Source organism: Ictidomys tridecemlineatus, chromosome 6 (genome assembly GCF_052094955.1).
Source record: "Ictidomys tridecemlineatus isolate mIctTri1 chromosome 6, mIctTri1.hap1, whole genome shotgun sequence".
Taxonomy (NCBI): domain Eukaryota; kingdom Metazoa; phylum Chordata; class Mammalia; order Rodentia; family Sciuridae; genus Ictidomys; species Ictidomys tridecemlineatus.
The window spans coordinates 57773408-57798995 of record NC_135482.1 but is presented as its reverse complement, the minus strand read 5'-3'; the positions used below and the strand labels follow the sequence as shown (position 1 = coordinate 57798995).

Genomic DNA, 25588 nt, shown 5'->3' with positions numbered 1-25588 from the left:
GTTGGTTGGATTTGAAATTAGTACAACTACTATGGAATACTGTATACAGTTTCCTCAAAAAACTAGGAATGGAACTACTATAAGACCCAACTGTACCAGACCCTGATATTTATTCTGAAGTCATCATTCTATTGTGATCCATGCATACCATGGTTATAGCAGCAAAATTCACAATAGCCAAACTAGGGAACCAGTCTAGATATTATCAATAAAAGGATGGATAAAGAAATTATGAGAAGATCCAACATGGCAACAGGCACGGAGAGATCAAGTCTCTGACCTCTTCAGCTGCGCGGGCATAGGGAGTCGTAAACAGTCTAAATGCTTTTTGCTCAGGATCACTAGGCAATGCTGAGCTAACGTGTATCTGGGGGGAACATTCTGGGCCCCTCAAAACACACACCGAGCCCGGACTTGGCTGAATTCAAGCTCCCATTTGCCTGCATCTTGCAGACAAACTGCTGTGACTCAGCACTAAACGATCCTGCTGAAACAACTGGTCGGCCCTTCTGAACCTTCGGGGGTTAATACCAACCGAGCCTTCATAGGCAGTGGCCACAGAATTGAGAAGGGGCTTGGGAGAGCCAGTCATGACCCACCCGTTGCATTGCTCACCCAGCAAAGGGAACGAACTGTCACCATTTGCATGGGATACCACCATGGCAGAGAACAGACATCACCAGAATGCAGCGGAGGAGATAACTTCATTGAAACTGGCAGCGACAGGTGTATAACCCCTAGCCCTCCCTCTCCACACAGCAGAGAAACCAGGGCCCCTCCCAGCTCTCCTGTGAGCACGATAGTCAGACCGAAGGAATCAGAAGTGGTGCGGGACCTGCGGCGTGGAACCCCTGGCTACCACTTCCACCAGTGCTGAAAAGTGAGGTCTCTTGCAGCAGCTACCAGGGGCATGGCTAGCGGAGGGCAAGCAAAATTCGCTGAGGGTTCTCAGCCCCAAGCTCCACTAACTTAGGGTCTGAGGGAATGGCAAACAGGGAGAGTGTGCCCAGTCATTCAAGAAAATAGGGCTCCCGGGAGCAACAGACCTGGCATGTAGCCAGTATTGTGGTGAGCATCACCGGTGGGCAGGGCCTGGCTTGAGGAAAAGTGGGGAAGTGACTAGACACAAGAGAAGGCCACACTCAGGATTGGACACCCGCCCAATGGGGGAGGAGGAGCTGCTGCACAGTGATTGGTTCCCACATATTGACAGAAGAAGCTTGGCCTGGTGGGCACAGCTCCACCTACTGGAAGAGAAGTTAATCAAACTCTAAGACTGTATTTATTAAATTTTTTATTATTATTTGGGATTTTTATTATTATTTTTTTATTTTTAAAATTTTTTTTAATTTTTTTTATTTTTTATTTTTATTTTTATTTTTTTAATATTTTTTTCTTTTTATTTTCTATTTTTTTTTCTTTTGTCTTTTCATTTCTTTTCAATTTTCTTATTCCCCCTTCCTTGAATTCTACCTGCTTACTCTCATTCTCTTTAGTGACTTCTTCCTTTCTAATACCTTTCCTCCAAAGCATCAAAAAAATTTACAGGAGTAAACAGTAACTCAGCAGTCAAACAGAACAAGAAGTAACAGGAGCAGCATGAAAAAGCAAGGAAGAAAAAAAGTACAAACAATGCAGGACAGCCTAAATATTCAGGAGGACCTAGAGGAATCAGAAAAAATGGTCAAATAAAGAACTCAAGGAATACCTTAGACAGATGGAATGGAACCTTAAAGAGGATATGAGACAGCAAATTCAAACAGTGAAAGAACACATTGAAAATGAATTACATAAACAGATAAAAGAAGCAAATAAGCATCTTTATCAGGAGATAGAGATTATTAAAAAATCAAACAATAATCCTAGAAATGAAGGAAACTAAAAACCAAATTAAAAACTCAAATGAGAGTATCACTAACAGAGTGGAGCAAGTAGAAACCAGAATGTCAGATAATGAAGACAAAATATATCATCTTGAAAAGAGTCTAGCCAACTCAGAAAGGCTGGTAAAAAATCATGAGAAAAACATCCAAGAGATATGGGATAACATAAAAAAAACAAACTTAAGAGTCATCAGGATAGAGGAAGGTATAGAGGTTCAAACTAAGGGAATGAGTAGCTTGCTGAATGAAATAATTATAGAAAACTTTCCAGAAATAAAAAAGAAAATGGATATACAAATTGTCAATGCATACAGGACACCAAGCATACAAAATCACAATAGACCAATGCCAAGACACATTGTTATGAAGATATCAAACATACAGAACAAAGAGAAAATATTAAAAGATACAAGAGAAAGGAGGAAGATTACATTCAGGGGTAAACCAATAAGGTTAAAAACGGATTTTCCATCACACACGCTGAAAGCGAGAAGATCCTGGAACAACGTATTTCAAACACTGAAAGACAATGGATACCAACCAAGAATTATGTATCCAGCAAAATTAAGCTTCAGGTACGACAATGAAATAAAAATATTTCATGATAAACAAAAGTTAAAAGAATTTGCAGTCAGAAAACCAGCATTGTAAAGCATCTTGAGCAAAACACTACACGAGGAAGAAATGAAAAACAATAACCAAAACCAACAATGGGAAGTGCCTCAGTAAAGACAGAGGTCAGGAGGAAATCTAATCATGGAGAAACAAACTAAATTTTAAAAGAAGATAAATAATCAAACATGGCTGGAAGTACAAACCATATATCAATAGTAACTCTAAACGTTAATGGCTTAACCTCTCCAATAAAGCAACATAGGCTGGTAACATGGATTAAAAAAACAAATCCAAAAATATGCTGCCTCCAGGAGACATATCTGATTGGAAAAGACATACACAGGCTAAAGGTGAAAGGATGGGAAAAAATATACCATGCACACGGTCCTCGTAAGCAAGCAGGGGTGGCCATCCTCATATCGAATAAAATAGACTTCAAGACTAAGTTAATCAAAAAGGATAAGGAAGGACCTTATATACTGTTAAAAGGAACCATTCGCCAACAAGAAATAACGGTTATCAATATTTATGCACCAAATAATGGTGCTTCGACGTTCATAAAACAAATTCTCCTCAAGTTCAAGAATCAAATAGACCACAACACAATAATTATGGGTGACTTCAACACACCTCTCTCATCACTAGGATCCTCCAAACAAAAGTTTAATAAAGAAACTATAGAACTCAATATCACAATCAATAACCTAGACTTAACTGACATATATAGAATATATCAACCATCATTAAGTGGATATACTTTTTTCTCAGCAGCACATGGATCCTTCTCAAAAATGACCATATATTATGCCATAGGGAAACTCTCAGTAAATATAAAGGGGTGAAGATCATTCCATGCATTTTATCTGATCATAATGGAATGAAACTGGAAATCAATGATAAAAGAAAGAAGGAAAAATCCTACAGTACATAAAAAATGAACAATATGTTACTGAGTGATCAATGGGTTACAGAAGACATAAAGGAGGAAATAAAAAAATTCTTAGAGATAAATGGAAATACAGACACAGCATATCGGAATCTATGGGACACAATGAAAACAGTTTTAAGAGGGAAATTCATCGCCTGGAGGTCATTCCTCAAAAAAAGAAAAAACCAAAAAATAAATGAGCTCACACTTCATCTCAAAGCCCTAGAAAAGGAAGAGCAAAACAACAGCAAATGTAGCAAAAGGCAAGAAATAATTAAAATCAGAGCAGACATCATTGAAATGGAAACAAAAGAACTATTGAAAAAATTGACAAAACTAAAAGTTGGTTCTTCGAAAAAATAAATAAGATCGACAGACCTTTAGCCATGCTAACGAAGAGAAGAAGAGAGACAACTCAAATTACTAACATACAGGATGAAAAAGGCAACATCACAACAGATACTACAGAAATACAGAAGATAATTAGGAATTATTTTGAAAACCTATATTCCAATAAAATAGAAGATAGTGAAGACATCAATAAATTCCTTAAGTCATATGGTTTGCCAGACTAAGTCAGGAGGATACACACAATTTGAACAGACCAATATTGATGGATGAAATAGAAGAAGCAATCAAAAGACTACCAACCAAGAAAAGCCCAGGACCAGATGGGTATACAGCAGAGTTTTACAAAACCTTTAAAGAAGAATTAATACCAATACTTTTCAAGTTATTTCAGGAAATAGAAAAAGAGGGAGCTCTTCCAAATTCATTCTATGAGGCCAACATCACCCTGATTCCGAAACCAGACAAAGACACCTCAAAGAAAGAAAACTACAGACCATGAAATACCAGATTTCTCTAATGAACCTAGATGCAAAAATCCTCAATAAAATTCTGGCAAATCGGATACAAAAACACATCAAAAAAATTGTGCACCATGATCAAGTAGGATTCATCCCTGGGATGCAAGGATATATGGAAATCAATAAATGTTATTCACCACATCAATAGACTTAAAGATAAGAACCATATGATCTTCTCGATAGATGCAGAAAAAGCATTTGACAAAGTACAGCATCCATTTATGTTCAAAACATTAGAAAAACTAGGGCTAACAGGAACTTACCTCGACATTGTAAAAGCTATCTATGCTAAGCCTCAGGCTAGCATCATTCTGAATGGAGAAAAATTGAAGGCATTCCCTCTAAAATCTGGAACAAGACAGGGATGCCCTCTATCACCACTTCTATTCAATATAGTTCTTGAAACACTGGCCAGAACAATTAGATAGACGAAAGAAATTAAAGGCATAAAAATAGGAAAAGAAGAACTTAAATTATCACTATTTGTGGACAGCATGTTTCTATACTTAGAACACCCACAAGGGTCTACAAAGAAACTACTAGAACTAATAAATGAATTCAGCAAAGTGGCAGGATATAAGATCAACACGCATAAATCAAATGCATTCCTGTATATCAGCGACAAATCCTCTGAAACGGAAATGAGGACAACTACTCCATTCACAATATCCCCCAAAAAAATAAAATACTTGGGAATCAACCTAACAAAAGATGTGAAAGATTTATACAATGAAAACTACAGAACCCTAAAGAGAGAAATAGAAGAAGATCTTAGAAGATGGAAATATGTACCCTGTTCATGGATAGGCAGAACTAATATCATCAAAATGGAGATATTATCAAAAGTTCTCTATAGGTTTAATGCAATTCCAATTAAACTCCCAATGGCATTTCTTGTAGAAATAGATAAAGCTATCATGAAATTCATATGGAAAAACAAAAGACCCAGAATAGCAAAAGCAACTCTAAGCAGGAAGTGTGAATCAGGCGGTATAGCGATACCAGATTTCAAACTATACTACAGAGCAATAGTGAGAAAAACAGCATGGTACTGGTACCAAAAAAGGCGGGTGTACCAATGGTACAGAATAGAGAACACAGAGACTAATCCACAAAGTTACAACTATCTTATATTTGATAAAGGGGCTAAAACCATGCAATGGAGGAAGGATAGCATCTTCAACAAATGGTGTTGGGAAAACTGGAAATCCATATGCAACAAAATGAAACTGAATCCCCTTCTCTCAATATGCACAAAACTTAACTCAAAATGGATTTGATATCAAATCAGAGACTCTGCGTCTGATAGAAGAAAAAGTTGGCTCCGACCTACATATTATTGGGTCGGGCTTCAAATTCCTTAACAGGACGCCCATAGCACAAGAGTTAATAACAAGATCAACAAATAGGACTTACTTAAACTAAAAAGTTTTTTCTCAGCAAGAGAAACAATAAGAGAGGTAAATAGGGAGCCTACATCCTGGGAACAAATTTTTACTCCTCACACTTCAGATAGAGCCCTAATATCCAGAGTTTACAAAGAACTCAAAAAATTAAACAATAAGATAACAAATAACCCAATCAACAAATGGGTCAAGGACCTGAACAGACACTTCTCAGAGGAGGACATACAATCAATCCACAAGTACATGAAAAAATGCTCACCATCTCTAGCAATCAGAGAAATGCAAATCAAAACCACCCTAAGATACCATCTCACTCCAGTAAGATTGGCAGCTATTAGGAAGTCAAACATAAACAAGTGCTGGTGAGGATGTAGGGAAAAGGATACTCTTCTACATTGCTGGTGGGACTGCAAATTGGTGTGGCCAATTTGGAAAGCAGTATGGGGATTCCTGGGAAAGCTGGGAATGGAACCTCCATTTGACCCAGCTATTGCCCTTCTCGGACTATTCTCTGAAGACCTTAAGAGTGTACTACAGGGATACTGCCACATCAATGATCATAGCAGCACAATTCATAATAGCTAGACTGTGGAACCAACCCAGATGCCCTTCAATAGATGAATGGATAAAAGAAAATGTGGCATTTATACACAATGGAGTATTACACAGCACTAAAAACTGACAAAATCATGGAATTTGCAGGGAAATGTATGGCATTAGAGCAGATTATGCTAAGTGAAGCTAGCCAATCCCTGAAAACAAATGCCAAATGGCTTCTTTGATGTAATGAGAGCAACTAAGAACAGAGCAGGGAGGAAGAGCAGGAGGAAAAGATTAACATTAAACAGAGACATGAGGTGGGAGGGAAAGGGAGAGAAAAGGGAAATCACATGGAAATGGAAGGAGACCCTCATTGTTATACAAAATTACATATAAGAGGTTGTGAGGGGAATAAGGAAAAAACAAGGAGAGAAATTAATTATAGTAGATGGGGTAGAGAGACAAGATGGGAGGAGAGGGTAGGGGGGATAGTACAGGATAGGAAAAGTAGCACAATACAACAGTTACTAATATGGCATTATGTAAAAATGTGGATGTGTAACCGATGTGATTCTGCAATCTGTATTTGGGGTAAAAATGGGAGTTCATAACCCACTTGAATCTAATGTATGAAATATGATATGTCAAGAGCTTTGTAATGTTTTGAACAACCAATAAAAAAAATAATTTGTATGAGCATAATTGACATTTTTCATGATTTGCTGAAATTAATAATAATTAATAACAATTAATAAATTGTTAAATTTTGTTTCTCAAAAAAAAGAAATTATGATACTGATGTGCATATGCACAGAGAGAGAGAGAGAGAGAGAGAGAGAGAGAGAGAGAGAGAGTTTTATCCCATCATAAAGAAAAATAAAATTATGTGGCTTGCAGGAAAATGGATAGAATTTGAGGTCATTATGTTAAGTGAATTAGGCCAAACTCAGAAGATCAAAGATTACATGTTTTCCCTCATATTTGGAAGCTACAGAGTTAAAAGGAAAAGAAACAGGGTAAGGGATTTCACAAAAATTAAAAGGAGATCATTAGAAGAGAGGGAGGAATGAAAATTTGGGAAGGAACAGGGAAGTGCCAGGGAGTGATATTTGCCACATTACATTGTTCTATTGTGTGCAGGCAGGAGTCTGTAACAACACCATGTATGTAACAACATGGAGGGACATAACAGTATGTCCAACTATCTATAATGCACCAGTTAAAAAATGTGGAAGGAGTGAAAAAAGAATTCCCATAAAAAAAGATGAACATCCTGGCATTTTGACAATATGTATGAACCCAGATGATACTATTCTAAATTAAATAAGTCAGACACTAAAAATGATCATTGTTTAATCTCTTGTATGAGGAATATAAAATAGATTTTAAAAAAACAGAAGAGAAGCAGAGAATAGAACAGTGGCTGTGGGTGGGAGAAGCGGAGAGATGTTTGGTCAATGGATACAAAGTTTACTAAGCAAGACAAGTAAGTTCTGGAGATCTAAGGCACAACAATATGACTATACTTAGCAATGCCATGGGACACATTTTAAATGTGTTAAGAGAGTGAATTTTAGTGTCATCACCATGGAGAGACAATAAAACTATGAGGCGAGAGGAAGAAAACATAGGTGGCACCAATGGCAACTCTGCTGCCTAAAAGAAAGTAAATTTTAATATAAGACAACAACAGTTTTTCAGAAGGAAATACATGAAATAGCACTATCCAAAAAGTTAGATGATAGCCTAAAACAAATAATAATGCATTGCATTATCCACTTTTTTTTTAAATTTGGAGTGACCATATTCACAATGAACAATGAAAATTAGACCAAAAAATTTTAGTAGCGATAACAAGTTTGGGGATGATAAAAACCTCTATTCTTTAAAAAAAACCATAATTGCTCTAAGTGTTTGTGCATAGAATAATGCTTCAAAATATAAAAGCATACACTGATTAAACTACAAGGAGAAAAAGACAAATACACTATTATGGTTAGAAACATTGAATCACTTGAGTCAATGATTAATTGAACTAATATATAAATTCAGTAAGTATATAGGCGATATAACCAAAACCCTCTATAACTAAGGCCTTCCTGACTTTATTTACAAAACACTCCACCAAAAAAAGAGTGGAAATGTTCTAAGTTCACAGAAAATATTTACTAAGATAGACAGTATTCAGGGTGGGTCTAGAGGAATTTCAAAGGATTCAAATTATACAAAACATAATATGGGGTCAAAGAGAATTAAGATAGAAATCATCCACAGGAGAAACTTAACTGAAAATACAATTAAAGCTGAATTCATGCAGAAATTGATGGTTCTATAGCAATAACAGCAATTAAAATGTGGAAAGTCTATCATCAGCCATAATCTTAGCCATGAAGCTACATCAGCTCTCAGGGAGGCTGGGTAATATTTTACCTGGGCACTTTGTCACTGTCAATAAAACTAGCATTCAGTAAATATGGATGAAAAGAAGAAGCAGAACAAGGAGGGAAATGACCAGTATTAGCTAAAGCTCATCAGCTATTCCTCAAAACTTTACTCAAAAGACAGTAGAATGAATTGGGCATAACTATCCTCTGTTCATATATGAATATATGACCAGTGTAACTCCACATCATGTACAACCACAAGAACAGGAAGTTATACTCCACGTATGTATGATATGTCAAAATATATTCGAATGTCAGGAATATCTAAAAGAACATATTTAAAAAACTTTACTCAATAAAGACATATGTCCTTTATCTACAACCTATCCCCTTTGTCAGGGATGACAGACACTGTCTCAAAGTGAATGGGTGAATGAATGTGAGAAAACTCAGTGTAACAGTGCTGAGAGGTACAGGCAAGACACTTGCTGCAGTGAACAGCTCCATCATGTGACAAAGAATCAACAGGAACAGCAGGAGCTAGAGTCCAGAAATGATGACAGAAACATCAGAGAAAAAGCCTTAGTCACTTCCATAAAGTAGTGAGAAGTCAAAGTAAAATATAGAGAGAGAAAAACATATCCTAGGAACAAGGACTTTTTATTCAGTGCTTAGATGCAAAACTCTCTGTTGCTTTAAACATCACAGGTAGGTCCACCGCTTATCTGAAAAGACGCAAGTAGGAAATGGGGGTTGACAATGTGGGCCAGGCAGACTAGGAGAAAATCACATCTGAAATGCCAGTGAGCCTCCTAATTATTGGGGGAAAGAGCTCATGTTGTGTTCCACAGAAGCAGATATTGGAGTGGAAGATAAACTTTTGTTCAAAACTGTACCACCCCTGGAAGCACACTGACTCACAGTACTCTGATCCTCAGTTCTCCTGTCTGAAAACAGGACTTCTTAAATATCTTTAAGTATAGTATTTTTATTTTACATGGGATATAGGTCACAAATACATAACATATAATACATATGAAGTACTAGGCAGGATTTAGTCCTGGGGGAAATACAGAGATTCAACAAAGTAATCAAAAGAGAATTCAAACATTAAACTCTCCAGGTCTCTGAGGACACTGTCCCCATTGCTACATAAATTTTTACATTGTTCATTAGACTGCCAACAATTTGTGAATAACTTCTCAAACTGAGTCACCAAGGACTGAGTTGTTTGCTCTGTTGTTCCCTGTGCACTGGTAGCAATATAAAACAAAGGCTGCTATTACAGAAATTTCAGGGAAGCCTGCCTCCCTGGAAAGACCACATGAGCTCTCCAACAGACTACAATTTTCGTTTTTGCTCTACAACACTATTTTTTTCCTTGAACTAACAGAATCAATGGGTAATCAGGTATAAGATTCCATTTTAGATGTGTGGAATAAAGAGAGGATAGAGACTTGTCTCATGATAGCAGGAGTAATGAAAATCTAGACAGGAACTGTCTATTGTCACATTTGCCTGAGGGTAAGTATGCGTGTGCATGAGTGTGTCCACATACACATGTGCTCCTGTGGAGGCTGAGAGTGGGACTGGGACAGGTGAAAATGAGTGGGAACAGAATACACACAAAGCTCCTCTACAGCTAATGCTCCTACACTGTGGTTCTGTCAAAGCCCTCTAATGAAGACGGGTCCAAAAAGTAAGTATATAATTAGTATGGAATTTGTGTGACATATTTTCCATATTCTGAAAATCAGGCAGGGAGTGAACAATCAGTTTTAAAATCTTATATTTGGTTCATTGAAGGGGATTGACAACTAATTCTATAAAAGTGTCATTCTGAAGAAAAATGAAATTAGAATTTTCCTCTGATGGCCAGTTTCTCCTTTATCCTGGCCATGAGTATCAGTTGAGGAGACCGTTTTAACTCTCTAGAAACATAGAAGCCTACAGAAAAGACACCTCTACTCAGAAGTATTTGCTAGTGTCATGGATATCAAACAATATCCATATTAGATATGTTCCTGGAAGAAACATGCCCTTTTTATCCATCAGATATTTAAGTCTTTTTGCCACAGATTTGGCAGATGCAGAATTCAAACTCTTCTTGGACCTAAACTGTCCAATCTGTGAGAAGTCTTGGTCCCAAATGAAGACTAAATGAGGTTCATTTCAAATATAATAAATAAGTATCTAAAATATATCTTAAATGCACTAGACTGTTCATTTAAAAAAATAAAATGGAATCACCAAAGTGACTAAGAATACATGAGAGAGAACAGAGGGAGGGGAACTGGGGTAATTCAGTGTGAATAAATAAACCTGGACTATCACCTTGCATTTGCAGGGGCCCTGATGGTACAATACCATCTCTCAGATGAATTATTTCTCCCATGCAGTTTTCCTTGTTCTAAAAATCATATCTGTGTACCCTGAGCCATGTGTCCTTCTTATGGTGACACCTTGGACTGCCAAATTTTGTACAGAGCCTGTTGGATCTGAATTCATATAGGAAATTATGAATAGGTACTAGTATAACTAAGAATAATTGTCAAGGAAGAAGCATGAAATAGGTTACTGTTTCAAACACAAAATTACATTTCTGCTGTTACCTTGTGTTACCATGTCAATGAAAATGTGTTAATATGAAACAGTATCTTCGACTGATGACCTCAAATCTTCTTTAGGGAACAATTTTTCATAGATAAACCTATATGTAAGTATCTGATATATAATGCTCTATACATCATAAGTAATTATGGAATGTTATTTGAATAAAAGAATGTTGATTGTTTTCTTGGACAGTAATAAATAAGAGAAATGAACCTTGTCTTTGATTCCCAAGAAACCATAAATAGTTTTATTCAAAAGTTTGTAGGATTTTTTCTATAAATTATGATCTATATCTAAAATTGAACATTTAACAATCCCCCTTCTAACAGACATACTTTATAATGTCATATTTTAGAATAACATTTTATATTTTTTAAGTTATTAAATGCATATAAACCGCTGATAATGAATTTATAATATTCTCTTTTACAAGTTGCATATCTGAAAACAGCTCCTTAAAATATGGAACTGCAATGAGGGTTAAGTTTGGATACAAAGTGAAGAAGAATTCCCTGAGCCCATATCTAATGTGGTTCCTGAAACTACATCAATTAGTATACAAGGAGGCTTGAAACTTCTGGGAAGTGCTGAAATAAAGTGACAGAGATAAAGACCAGAGAGAAAGGTAGAAAACTTTATTATTTATTCACAAAAATGAGTTTTTAAGAGTTCATCCGTTCCTAATGTTGCCTGAGCTAGTTACATTACCAAAAACCCAGAGAACATAAACAAGATTAGGAAGACAGTTGGTAAATTAGCAGGGAGAATGATTGGAATGAAATAGCAGGAATCATTAAAAAAAGAGTCACAGACAGACTCAGGTAACTGAGTGGCACTAAGAAGACTGGGTGGACCAGGCTGCAAAGAAAGCAATACCACAGATCTCTCCTCCTGGGCTCTGTCTTTGACCAACACCACAGCAGGACTCAATCACAGCATGAGCTCAGGTTCCAGAAAATGGTTCTTTATACCACTTAAAAGGGTCAGGAAACACAATGCGTAAGAGTCTCAAAACTGGCTAGAAATTCTTTTCACTATGGAAGAGAGATCAGTGGAGTAGAGGAAAGGGATCAAGGAAGAGGGAGGGAAAAGTGGAAGAAGGGTAGAATGAATGTACACACTTTTCTATGTACATCTATGAATATGCCAAAACCAATTGTACTGTCATGTATATCCAGAAGACATAAATATAAAAATTATAAATAAATAGAAGGGAAAGGGGAAGTAGTGAGGACTGAATCAGAGCAAATTACATTCCATGCTTGTATAATTATATTAAAATGACCCCCAATACAATGTTTCACTAATACTGTGTATCCTAAAATGAACTCATAAAAAGAAATAATTTTCATTCACAAAACATAAGAACAAAAAAGTTAAGGTGCACCTTTGTGCTCTAAATTTTTCAACATTTTTAGAGATAATTTAAGCACAAAGAAAAAATTAACACTAAGATGAATGTGCTGCTGTTAAAATTCATTGCAACTCCTTTAAATGATCAACATAAAATCCTAATTGACAGATCCTCCTTGATTTTGAACATAGAATATTACAGTATGGCATGAGAAGGCAAAGAAAGATGAAGATGGGAGAAGAGATGTCCAAAATTGTCATAGTTCTTCCAGAATAAGAACACATAGAGTATCACCTGCAGGCAACATTGTTAATAACCTGCATTCTGCACATACGATTTATGTTTTGTTTGGTATTTACTTGACATTTTTACTAATGTGGTTTGTCATCAGAGAATTACAAGTATAAGATCTATATTCAAAATTTTCTGTAGAAACCTTCTTGTAAGATGTCAATGGTATGGGTGTGTTCAATATGATAATTGATTATCAGGTAAAGGATATTAAGTGCACTGAGCTGTCTGGCTGGGATGTCTCCAGTCAGGCTCCAATGCTGGCTTCTTTTGACACATCTCTTCAGGTCCAATCGCCTATGACTTGGCACAAGGCAGGGATGAGAAATCATACAGCAATAACAACATTCATCCTGCTGGGATTGACGGATGATCCAAAACTACAAATTCTAATTTTCATATTTTTGTTTCTCACTTACATGTTGAGTGTGGCTGGGAACCTCACCATTATCACACTCACACTTTTGGATTCTCATCTTAAAACTCCCATGTATTTTTTCCTCCGAAATTTCTCTTTCCTGGAAGTCTCATTCACCACTGTTTGTATTCCCAGATTCCTGTACACCATGACAACTGGTGACAACACTGTTACTTACAATGCTTGTGCCACCCAGGTATTTTTTGTTGTCCTCTTTGGAGCAACAGAATTTTTTCTCCTGGCTGCCATGTCCTATGACCGCTATGTGGCCATCTGTAAGCCCCTGCACTACACAACCATCATGAGCAACAGAGTCTGTGCTACACTCGTCCTGGGGTGTTGGTTTGCTGGCCTGCTGATTATCCTCCCACCCGTTGGCTTAGGCCTCCAGTTGGAATTCTGTGAATCAAATGAAATTGATCATTTTGGCTGTGATGCGTCTCCCATTCTACAGATAACCTGCTCAGACACAGTGTTTATAGAGAAAATAGTCTTGACTTCTGCCATACTGACACTAATTATTACCTTGGTGTGTGTCTTTCTCTCCTACACATACATCATCAAGACCATTCTAAAATTTCCTTCTGTCCAACAAAGGAAAAAGGCCTTTTCCACATGCTCCTCCCACATGATTGTGGTTTCCATCACCTATGGCAGCTGCATCTTCATCTACATCAAGCCTTCAGCAAAGGAAGGAGTGGCCATTAACAAGGTGGTGACCATCCTCACTACTTCAGTTGCCCCTTTGCTTAACCCTTTCATCTATACACTTCGAAACAAACAAGTAAAGGCAGCTTTCAAAGACACAGTAAAACGGATTGTATTTCTCTCAAAGAACTGAGAGCCTATTGATGTTTGCTAAGGATTACTTTCATTTAAATCTGAATAACTGTGAGCACTGTTCATGAAAATGACAAACATGGCTTCTTCCAATTTGGTAGACCCATCAAGCTAATGTTCTCCCTGGAACATTTTTCTCTTATAATCCAAAAACCAAAATCAAACAATTTATTTTGCCTTCTTTTAATTTTCCTTTATTCACAATGGTTTCTTCAATAATCGCAGGACCCAGAGATTAGTCAAAGACCCAATGTCATTAAAAGGATATGCAAAGCAGAAGTTACATCTCTGGCCATATGCCCTTCTTATGATGTGGAATGAAAATATCCAGAGACCACTTCTCATTTGTGTGAGACATAAACTCACAGAGAACAAGCCCTGGATTTAGAAGCATTATGACTAAATTTTGGTTGGGTAAGTTCTGTAACTATTCAGATTTACAGCACCTCTTGATTCAAGAATGTTAGAGTTTAAGAAAATTGATCAAGTTACCAAAACAAGTTCATTATTTGGAAAGGATATGTTAAGATGTCAAAAGAAAATCAGAGTTCGGAAAACAGGTGAGTCTAAAGAAGAGTGCAGAGAAGGAAAAAAAGTAGTAGTCATTCACATAATTGGAATTCTATTAACTGATAAACCATCCTTTTGTTGTTTTGTGCTTTATAATTATGAAAATAAACTTTTGTGCTTTTATAGTACATATGTAATTTTGTCTATGTTTATCAAACATCAAATTATTCAACTACGCTTTATATTTTGAGCACACCTATAAATTGTTCATATAATGGCCATAGTATGTGTATAATCTTCCTTTACACTTCAAAAATATTGAGAAAAAAATCAGAGTATTGTCAAAGGCCATTCTTCTTTTTGCCTTTCTAAGACACCAAAAAAGCACAATCCTGTGTTCTCTAGCTTCTCTTCTGATCATTATTTAAGCATATATCTTTGTGATAGATATACTCTGAGTGAATAACTTCATTTACACTGTGATTTTAGCAAGCAGAATTTATGTGCAGAATAATGGGCCCCTCCTAGAGCTGGCCTGCTCAGACACAAGCCTCTTAGAAAGGATGGTCATGCTCATGGCTGTGGTGACTCTAGTGATTACTTTGATTCTGGTGACAGTTTCTTACACATACATCATCAGGACCATTCTGAGGATTCCTTCTGCCCAGCAAAGAACAAGGGCCTTTTCCACTTGCTCTTCCCACATGATTGTCATCTCCCTGTCTTATGGAAGCTGCATGTTTATGTACATTAATCCCTCTATAAAAGAAAGAGGTGCTTCCAACAAAGGAATAGCTGTGCTCATTACTTCAGTCACCCCCATGTTGAATCCCTTCATTTATACACTAAGAAACCAACAAGTAAAGCAAGTCTTCAAAGACACTGACAGAAAGATTGAGAAGTTTTAAGAAATAAAAGAACACCCTTCAATGAAAAATGTATTTGCACTTCATAAATATATATATATATATATATATATATATACACACACACACACACAGAGAGAGAGAGAGAGAGAGAGAGAGAGAGAGAGAGAGAGAGTGTCTACTAAATTTCAAGGGTCGAACTGGCCCTTGAAGATAAAAATACAGAAATCATATGTTCAAATGTTCAAGGAATCTACAATCTAGAGTAGAAGTAAGGTATATAGACTATACATTTTTGGATAAATTTACAAAAAAGAAATGAAATGACATAGTAAGTGGTACTAGAGACAGGTGAATGATCAACAAAGAACAGGAAGACTTAGCTCTTCTTTACAAAAATGACTTCAACTTTAAGAAGCAAAACACTGCTTGTTAAGAAGAAGTGTGTAATTGCAAACTGTGGGGTTAGTTGAGTGTCATGAGTCAGAGGAGTGTTAAGAAATGCCTTGTGAGCCAGTGCAGTGGTACATGCCTGTAATCCCAGCAGCTCAGGAAGCTGAGGATTATGAGTTCAAATCCAGCCTCAGCAATAACCAGGCACTAAGCAACTCAGTGAGACCCTGTCTCTAAATAAAATACAAAATAGGGCTGGAATGTGGCTTAATGGCTGAGTGCTGCTGTGTTCAATCTGGATATCACCCCCCCAAAAAAAAAAAAAAAGAAAGAAAGAAAAGAAAAAAGCATTACCCTGTGGCCATCAGCATTGTTTCAAGGGGAGAGGCACTGACCTTGTTCCTCAGTCCCAGAGACTGTGCTTCCATTAAAGTGTAATTTCATTCCTCTCCTTTATCATTTAGGTTTTAGTTGAAGCCATTGCAACCTCCATCCCTTTGTAAGAGGAAAAATAAAGGAAAGAGTATACATTTAGTCCACATTATTTAAATTAGAAAAAAAACTCTCTAGATTTTGTCACCTTACATACCCACTTTCTAAAGGTTAGGGTTAAAAAAGACTCCTAGAGGAAGGTTAGAAGCCTCTGTGTTTGTGCGTCTCCTTGACAGAATCTGTTGCTTATTTTCTTAGATGACATATTTTTAAGTTAATAGCAAGAGATTTTCTCTCTCTTTGATAGTTTCTGGTGATGTTTTTATTTATATGCATTCATTGTAAACATTAATGGGGTTCAGTGTTATATTTCAAATAAATGCATACACTGTACACGGATCAAATCCTTTACCCTATTATGGTTTTATTTTCATCCTTTTGTTTATATTAATTTGATATTAGAAAACACAAATTTTGTGTACCATTCCATTGATTTTCCTCAAATATACTGCTTTTGTTGCTAACATAAACCACCATGGATATCTATTCTATGAAGTGAAAATAATATAAGGTGTGGATTTAGTTTTATATCTAGAATATTCCAAATTATGGGTCTTGGGAAATAACTAGGAATAAATTATCCTACTAAACAATACTCGGCAAATGGATTCAAGGTAACAACTTAATTTTAACAGGTGTTGGTAGGGCCTTGATTTCAATGGAAGGACATTTGTTTTTTAATCTGAGCTTGTTTATGTGGTTTAATGATATCCTAACATGTTGTGGGATGTTGTTTATTGTTTTGAGTACAAATGCAACATAACCCAGTATATTGATATACTTTATATGTGTTAATATGAGCATGGTGCTTCTCAAGCATTTAAGGTAAAAGCTGAATTATACTGATCATGAATACAAATTGTCATACCCACAGAAAGTATTGCAGCATGTATAGTATTTCTGAATAAAAGGTCTTGTATGAAAAGCCTCTTCTATTTTGAATGTCTAGTAATTAATTTGATTTTCAATTTATCCCAGATTCCTTGATGTACCATTTAACTGATACAGAATATCCTTAAACAGTCACACCTACATTATTAAGTTCCTCCACACCCAAATATCTTCCAAAACCTGTGTGATAAGGTAGAAGCAATGCCACACAGTGGTTTAAAACACAGGCTTTTAGTTCAAATCTCAGACTCTCTACAATCTATCAGAATTACCTAGGGTTATTTACTTGATGTTTATAAAGCTTACCTTTCTCAACACTAATATATGGATATTAACAGCATCTATTTTATACAGTACTGGGAAGAATAGATATTAAATTGATTGCTTTACTATAACTAGGACTGTAAAACATGATGAGCCATTCTACTTAAAATCCTTCTACCACGAGACACATATTCAACTCCTCCTGTGTCTAATTCCACCAGATCAGTGAAGGTCTTGCCTATGTTCCAGATAAAGACATCAGAATAGTCAGCAATGAATCGTCAGAATTTGGTTAACATTAGCCTCATGTACACTGAATATATGTGGGAGACAGGAAATGTGTAAATATACTGGGAGAGTGGTAAGCACACCGTGTAAGTCAAACCTTAAAATCACAAGGCAGGACATCACTATCTTCATAAAAATGTTTAAGGTCTAATAATTAAGACATGCATTCATTTTAACTTGATTTCTGTAACTGGAGAGTCAGGAGTCAAACATCAGTTGGCTTATGTTTCTGTGTATGTTTCTGTTTTCTTCTAGGCTATTTTGCTTCACTGGTCTATGTCTTTGGTTCTATGTCAACACTATGCCATTTTGATTACTAAGTTTTACACTGTGTTTTGAGCTTAGGTAACAGGATGACTCCTCCTTCATTATTTTTTGAATGGCTTTTGAGGGTTGATTGATTTGGCTATTTGTAGTTTTCTGTGGTCCACACAAATTTCAGAATTGTGCTTTCAGTTTTGGTGAAGAAGTCATTGGCATTTTGATAGAGATGTCATTAAACATGTAGATGGTTTGGGATAGTATAGACATTCTAACAATATTGACCTTCTAACCCAAAAACATAGGATATTGTTCCATTTTTGTATGTGTGTCCTCTTCAATTTCTTTCATCAAAGTTTTATAGTTTTTATTATATAGAGAGATCTTGCACCTCTTTGCTTAAATTTACTCATAAGCATCAATTTTTTAACTATTATAAATGAAATTTCTTTCTCAATTTCTGTTTCAAGTAATTTCCTATTGGTGTATTCAAATGGTATTTATTCTGTATGTTCATTTTGTGTGCAACTTGAATTAATTTGTTAGTTCTAGTTAGTTTTTGTTGGAGTTTGGAGGTCTTTCTTTATATATAAGGTCATGTCATCTTCAAAAGTGACAGTCTGACATCATGAGGGTGTGTGCCCCACTGCACTACATCAGAGGCAGAACCCAGTCCATTTAGTACTCCCCCCAACCCAGGCTGCTCCATTTGAGACCCTATCCAACTGTGTTCTTCCCCCAGTACAGTGAATGAGTTGCTCTGCTGAGCTGCTGCTATACCCCCCCCCTGCAACTGTGCTTCCCATGGAGACTAAAAGGTACAGGCTGCACAGACTGTGATGCATTACCTAGGCACATTAGATGATCCCAACCCACACACAGGCCCTAGAGACTGACAGGGGCATGCCACATACCATGGGCAACCTTCCCAAGCTGCCAAGTGAGCTGCATTTCTCCTGTCTGGTGCAAGTAGAACAGCACCACATGACAGGTGACTTCCTGCTGCTATGTTTGCATATAATCAATAATTATAAGAAAAGTGAAAAATAGTTGATAGAAAGATGACAGATTAATGATAGATACATAATAGATAGAACCAAATAATATTTTCCACTAAGATGGCACAGCAAAGAAAAGAATTAGGAATGTGAAGAGAGAACATACAGAATCAAAGAAAATCTTTGCTCACTACTCTGTGACAGAGGATTAATATCTATAATATATGAAGAGCTCAAAAAACTTAACACCAAAAAATCAAATAACCCAATTAATAAATGAGCAAATGAATTAAACTCTTCTCAAGATAAAAAATACAAAGTTCAACAAATAGATGAAAAAATGTTCAACATCATTAGCGATTAGGAAATGTAAATCAAAACTACACTGAAGGATGAGTACAGAGGCTCACACCTGTAATCCCAGAATCCTGGCTTGGAAAACTAAAGCAGGATGATTGTGAGTTCAAAGCCAGCCTCAGCAAGGGTGAGGTACTAAGCAACTCAGTGAGACCCTGTCTCTAAATAAAATACAAAATAGTGCTGGGGATGTAGCTCAGTGGTTGAGTGCCCCTGAGTTCAATCACTGGTACCAAAAAAAAAAAAACCTACACTGAGATTTTATCTCACACAATTCATAGCAAGCAGCATCAAGCATACATATAATAATAAATTCTGGAGAAAAAGGAACACATTTACATTGTTGGTGGGATTTGAAATTAGTACAACATATGAAGTAGCAGGCAGGATCTAATCCTGGGGAAATACAGAGATTCAACAAAGTAAACAAAACTGAATTCAAACATACTAAACTCTCCAGGTCTCTGAGGACACTGTCCCTATTGCTACATAAATTTTTACATTGTTCATTAGACTGCCACCAATTTGTGAATAACTTCTCAAACTGAGTCACCAAGGACTGAGTTGTTTGCTCTGTTGTTCCCTGTGCACTGGTAGCAATATAAAACAAAGGCTGCTATTACACAAATTTCAGGGAAGCCTGCCTCCCTCACCAAGACCACATGAGCTCTCCAACAGACTAGAATTTTCTTTTCTGCTCTACACCACTATTTTTTTTTCCTTGAACTAACAGAATCAATGGGAAATCAGGTATAAGATGCCGTTTTAGATGTGTGGAATAAAGAGAGGATAGAGACTGGTCTCATGATAGCAGGAGTGATGAAAATCTAGACAGGAACTGTCAATTGCCACACCTGCCTGAGTGTGAGTGTGTGTGTGCATGTGTGTGTCCACCCATACATGTGCTCCTGTGGAGGCTGAGGATGGGAACTAAGACAAGTGAAAATGAGTGGGCACAGAATACACACATAGCTCCTCAACAGCTAATACTCCTACACTGTGGTTCTGTCAAAGCCCTCTAATGAAGATGTATCCAAAAAGTAAGTATATAATTAGTATGTAATTTTTGTGACATATATTCCATATTCTGTAAATCAGACAGAGGATGAACAATCGGTTTTAAAGTCTTATATTCGGTTCATTGAAGGGGGTTGACAATTAATTCTATAAAAGTGTTATTCTGAAGAAAAATGAAATTAGAATTTTCCTCTGTTGGCCAGTTTCTCCTTTACCCTGGCCATGAGTATCAGTAGAGGAGACCGTTTTAACTCTCTAGAAACATAAAAGACTACAGAAAAGACACCTCTCCTCAGAAATATCTGCTAGTGTCATAGATAATATCCATATTAGATAGTATCTTAGAAGAAACATCCCCTTTTTATCCTTCAGGCATTGAAGTCCTTTTGCCACGGTTTTGGCAGATGCAGCATTCAAACTCTTCATGAACCTAAACTGTCCAATCTGTGAGAAGTACTGGTCCCAAATGAAGACTAAATGAGGTTTGTTTCAAACATGATAGAAGTGTCTGCAATATATTTTAAAATTCACTGGACATTTCATTAAAAAAAAAACAAATCAGCAAAGTGACTAAGAAACATGGGAGAGAAAAGATGGAGGGAAACAAGGGTAATTCAGTGTGAATAAATAAATTCATTATCAGCAGTGTATATGGCATATCACTGTGTATTTGCCAAGGGCCCTGATGGTACAATATTATCTCTCAGGTGAATTATGTCTTCCATGCTCTTTTCCTTGTTCTAAAATCAGATCTGTGAACCCTGAGCCATATGTCCTGCTTTTGGTGACACCTTGGACTGCCAAATTTTGTACAGAGCCTGGTGGATCTGAATTGGTAAAGGAAAATATGAATAGGTACTAGTATAACTAAGAACGATTGTAAAGGAAGAAGCATAAAGTAGTTACTGTTTTGAATCCAAAATTACATTTCTGCTGTTACCTTATGTTACCATGTCAATGAAAATGTGCTAATATGAAATTTATTTTCTACCGGTGGTCTCAAATCTTCTTTAGGGAGCAACTTTTTCATAGGTGGACCTCAAGTCTCTGATATAATTCTCTGTACATAATAAGTGATTATTGAATATTCATTTCAATGAATGAATGTTGATTGTTTTCATGGACAGTAATAAATAAGAGAAATGTACAGTGTCTTTGATTCTCAAATGGACCACAAATATGGGGTGCAAGTAGGGCAGTTATCTAAACATTAAAAAATTAGTTTTTAGCCTCTTTATACAAAAGTTTATAGGTTTTTTTAATAAATTGTGAGTTATATCTAAAATTGATAATTTAACAATCCCCTAAGACATATTTTATAATGTCATATTTTATAACATATTCTATAATTTTTAAGTTATTAAATACATATACACTGCTGATAATGAATTTATGAAATTTTCAAGTTGTATATCTGAAAACAGCTGATTAAAATATGGAACTGCAATGAGGGTTTAAGTTTGGATGCAAAGTGAAGCAGAATTCCCTGAGCTCATATCTAACGTGGTTCCTGAAAATCTATCAATTAGAATACAAAGAGGCTTGAAACTTCTGGGGAAAGCTGAAATGGACAGAGATAAAGGCCAGAGAGAAAGGTACGGTACTTTATTAATTGTTTACAAGATGAGTTTGTAAGAGTCCATCTGTTCCTAGATGTTGTCTGAGCTAGTTACATTACCAAAAACCCAGAGAACATAAACAAGATTAGTAAGACAGTTGGTAAATTAGCAGGGAAAATGATTGGAATGAAATAGCAGGAATCATTCAAAAAAGAGTCACAGACAGACTCAGGTGACTGAGTGGCACTAAGAAACTGGGTAGACCAGGCTGCAAAGAAAGCAATACCACAGATCTCTCCTCCTGGGCTCTGTCTTTGACCAACACCACAGCAGGACTCAATCACAGCATGAGCTCAGGTTCCAGAAAATGGTTCTTTATACCACTTAAAAGGGTCAGGAAACACATTGCAACTCCTTTAAATGATCAACATAAAATCCTAATTAGCAGATCCTCCCAGATTTTGAACATAGAATATTACAGTATGGCAGGAGAAGGCAAAGAAAGATGAAGATGGGAGAAGAGATGTCCAAAATTGTCATAGTTCTTCCAGAATAAGAACACATAGAGTGTCACCTCCAGGCAATATTGTTAATAAACTGCATTCTGCACATATGATTTATGTTTTGTTTGGTTCTTATTTGACATTTTTACTAATGTGGTTTGTTATCAGAGAATTACAAGTATAAGATCTATATTCAAAATTTTCTGTAGAAACCTTCTTGTAAGATGTCAATGGTATGGGTATTTTCAATGAGGTAATTGATTATCAGGTAAAGGAATATTAAGTGCCCTGAGCTGTCTGGCTGGGATATCTCCAGTCAGGCTCCAATACTGGCTTCTTTTGACACATCTCTTCAGGTCCAATCGCCTATGACTTGGCACAAGGCAGGGATGAGAAATCATACAGCAATAACAACATTCATCCTGCTGGGATTGACGGATGATCCAAAACTACAAATTCTAATTTTCATATTTTTGTTTCTCACTTACATGTTGAGTGTGGCTGGGAACCTCACCATTATCACACTCACACTTTTGGATTCTCATCTTAAAACTCCCATGTATTTTTTCCTCCGAAATTTCTCTTTCCTGGAAGTCTCATTCACCACTGTTTGTATTCCCAGATTCCTGTACACCATGACAACTGGTGACAACACTGTTACCTACAATGCTTGTGCCACCCAATTATTTTTTGTTGTCCTCTTGGGAGCAACAGAATTTTATCTCTTGGCTGCCATGTCCTATGACCGCTATGTGGCCATCTGTAAGCCCCTGCACTACACAACCATCATGAGCAACAGAGTCTGTACTATACTTGTCCTCGGCTGTTGGTTTGCTGGCCTGCTGATCATCCTCCCACCCCTTGGCTTAGGCCTCCAGCTGGAATTCTGTGACTCAAATGAGATTGATCACTTTGGCTGTGATGCATCTCCCCTTCTACAGATAACCTGCTCAGACACAGTGTTTTTAGAGAAAATAGTCTTGACTTCTGCCATACTGACACTAAGTATTACCTTGGTGTGTGTCACTCTCTCCTACACATACATCATCAAGACCATTCTAAAATTTCCTTCTGCCCAACAAAGGAAAAAGGCCTTTTCCACATGCTCCTCCCACATGATTGTGGTTTCCATCACCTATGGCAGCTGCATCTTCATCTATGTCAAGCCTTCAGCAAAGGAAGGAGTGGCCATTAACAAGGTGGTGTCCATCCTCACTACTTCAGTTGCCCCTTTGCTTAACCCTTTCATCTATACACTTCGAAACAAACAAGTAAAAGCAGCTTTCAAAGATACAATAAAACGGACTGTATTTCTCACAAAGAATTGAGAGCCTATTGAATTTTGGGGGGCTTACTTACATTTAAATCTGAATAACTGTGAGCACCATTCATGAAAATGATAAACATGGCTTATTCCAATTTGGTAGACTCATCAAGCTAATGTTCTCCCTGGAACATTTTTCTCTTATAATACAAAAACCAAAATCAAACAATTTATTTTGCCTTCTTTTAATTTTCCTTTATTCACAATGGTTTCTTCAATAATCAAAGGCCCCAGAGATTAGTCAAAGACCCAATGTCATAAAAAGGAAATGCAAAGCAGAAGTTGCATCTCTGGCCATATGCCCTTCTTATGATGTGGAATGAAAATATCCAGAGACCGCTTCTCACTTGTGTGAGACATAAACTCACAGAGAACAATCCCTGAATTTAGAAACATTATGACTAAATTTTGGTTGGTTAAGTTCTCCAACTATTCAAATTTATAGCATCTCTTGATTCAAGAATGTTAGAGTTTAAGAAGATTGATCAAGTTATCAAAACAATTTCATTATTTGGAAAGGATATTCTAAGAAGTCAAAGATAAAATGAGAGTTTGGAAAACATGGATGGGTCTAGAGAAGAGTGTGAAGAAGAAAAACAAGTACTACTTATGCACATAATTGGAATTCGGATAACTGATAAAAAGTCTTTTGTTTTGTGCTTTATAATTATGAAAATAAATTTTTGTGCTTTTATAGTACATATGTAACTATTATCTATGTTTATCAAACATCAAACTGCTCAACTACACTTTACATTTTGATCAGACATATAAATTGTTCATATAATGGCCATAGTATGGGTATAATCTTCCTTTATACTTCAAAAATATTGAGAAAAATATCAGAGTATTGCCAAAGGGCATTCTTATTTTTGCCTCTCTAAGACACCAACAAAACACAACCATGTGTCCTCTAGTTTCTCTCATTAATTTAATCATATAACTTTGTGATATATATATTTTCTGAATTAATAACTTCACCCACATTGTGAGTCCTTAGCAAGCAGAATTTATGTGTAGTAATATTGTTTTCCTTGATTGATGAACAGAAAATTAACATTATATAAAGTTTATTTTTAAAAGTCTTCCCAATTTGCCACTCAGGAACCAAGTGCCTATGGATAGGACTAACACTTGACATGAAGTAGGTTCAGACAAGCTTATCACCTACTTCTGTTCTGGACAGTGCAGCATTCTTCTCTTGTACCTACTCATAAATGGAGAGCATTGGTCAAGTCTCTGTAATCTCAACATGGAGTGCATCAAATAACTGAGGACCAGAATTAACTTTGCCAACTCTGATTAATGAAAATATTCAGAACTTTGTGGAGTTTAGTTTTACATGTAGGGTAGAGGGATTTTATACCAAGTGACAAATTTTAAACATATATGTACACAATATGTATATGTGTGTCACCCTGCTTGCCCTCAGCTTTTCCTGATCTATGCCCAATTTTAGTTACTCAACGTTATTATTTTTTTCTATGAAAAATTCTTATTTACTTCTCATACATCTATCATTGCTATTACAGTTCTAATCTAAATATTCAGACTCAACAAAAATATTTTTATTCTACATTTTTTGTCACTATAACCCTACTGGTTTTCAATGTTTGTGTTATGTATGTATTAATCTTGTTTCTATTATTCTTTGAGGGCAAATGCCTCTGACAGAGGAAGAATTAAAAACTCTTGATAATAGATGCCAGTTCATCACCTATATA

At 36.3% G+C, this 25588-nt stretch overlaps 2 protein-coding genes across 2 annotated transcripts; both read left to right on the top strand.

Annotated features, from left to right (window-relative positions):
• The first annotated feature begins 13203 nt into the window (after positions 1-13203).
• LOC144378326 (olfactory receptor 6C2-like) lies at positions 13204-14142 on the top strand. The gene has a single exon (XM_078052352.1). The coding sequence runs from the start codon at positions 13204-13206 to the stop codon at positions 14140-14142; it is 939 nt and encodes a 312-aa protein (XP_077908478.1).
• Positions 14143-22929: 8787 nt separating this feature from the next.
• On the top strand, positions 22930-23868 carry LOC101962658 (olfactory receptor 6C2-like). The gene has a single exon (XM_078052351.1). The coding sequence runs from the start codon at positions 22930-22932 to the stop codon at positions 23866-23868; it is 939 nt and encodes a 312-aa protein (XP_077908477.1).
• Positions 23869-25588: the final 1720 nt, after the last annotated feature.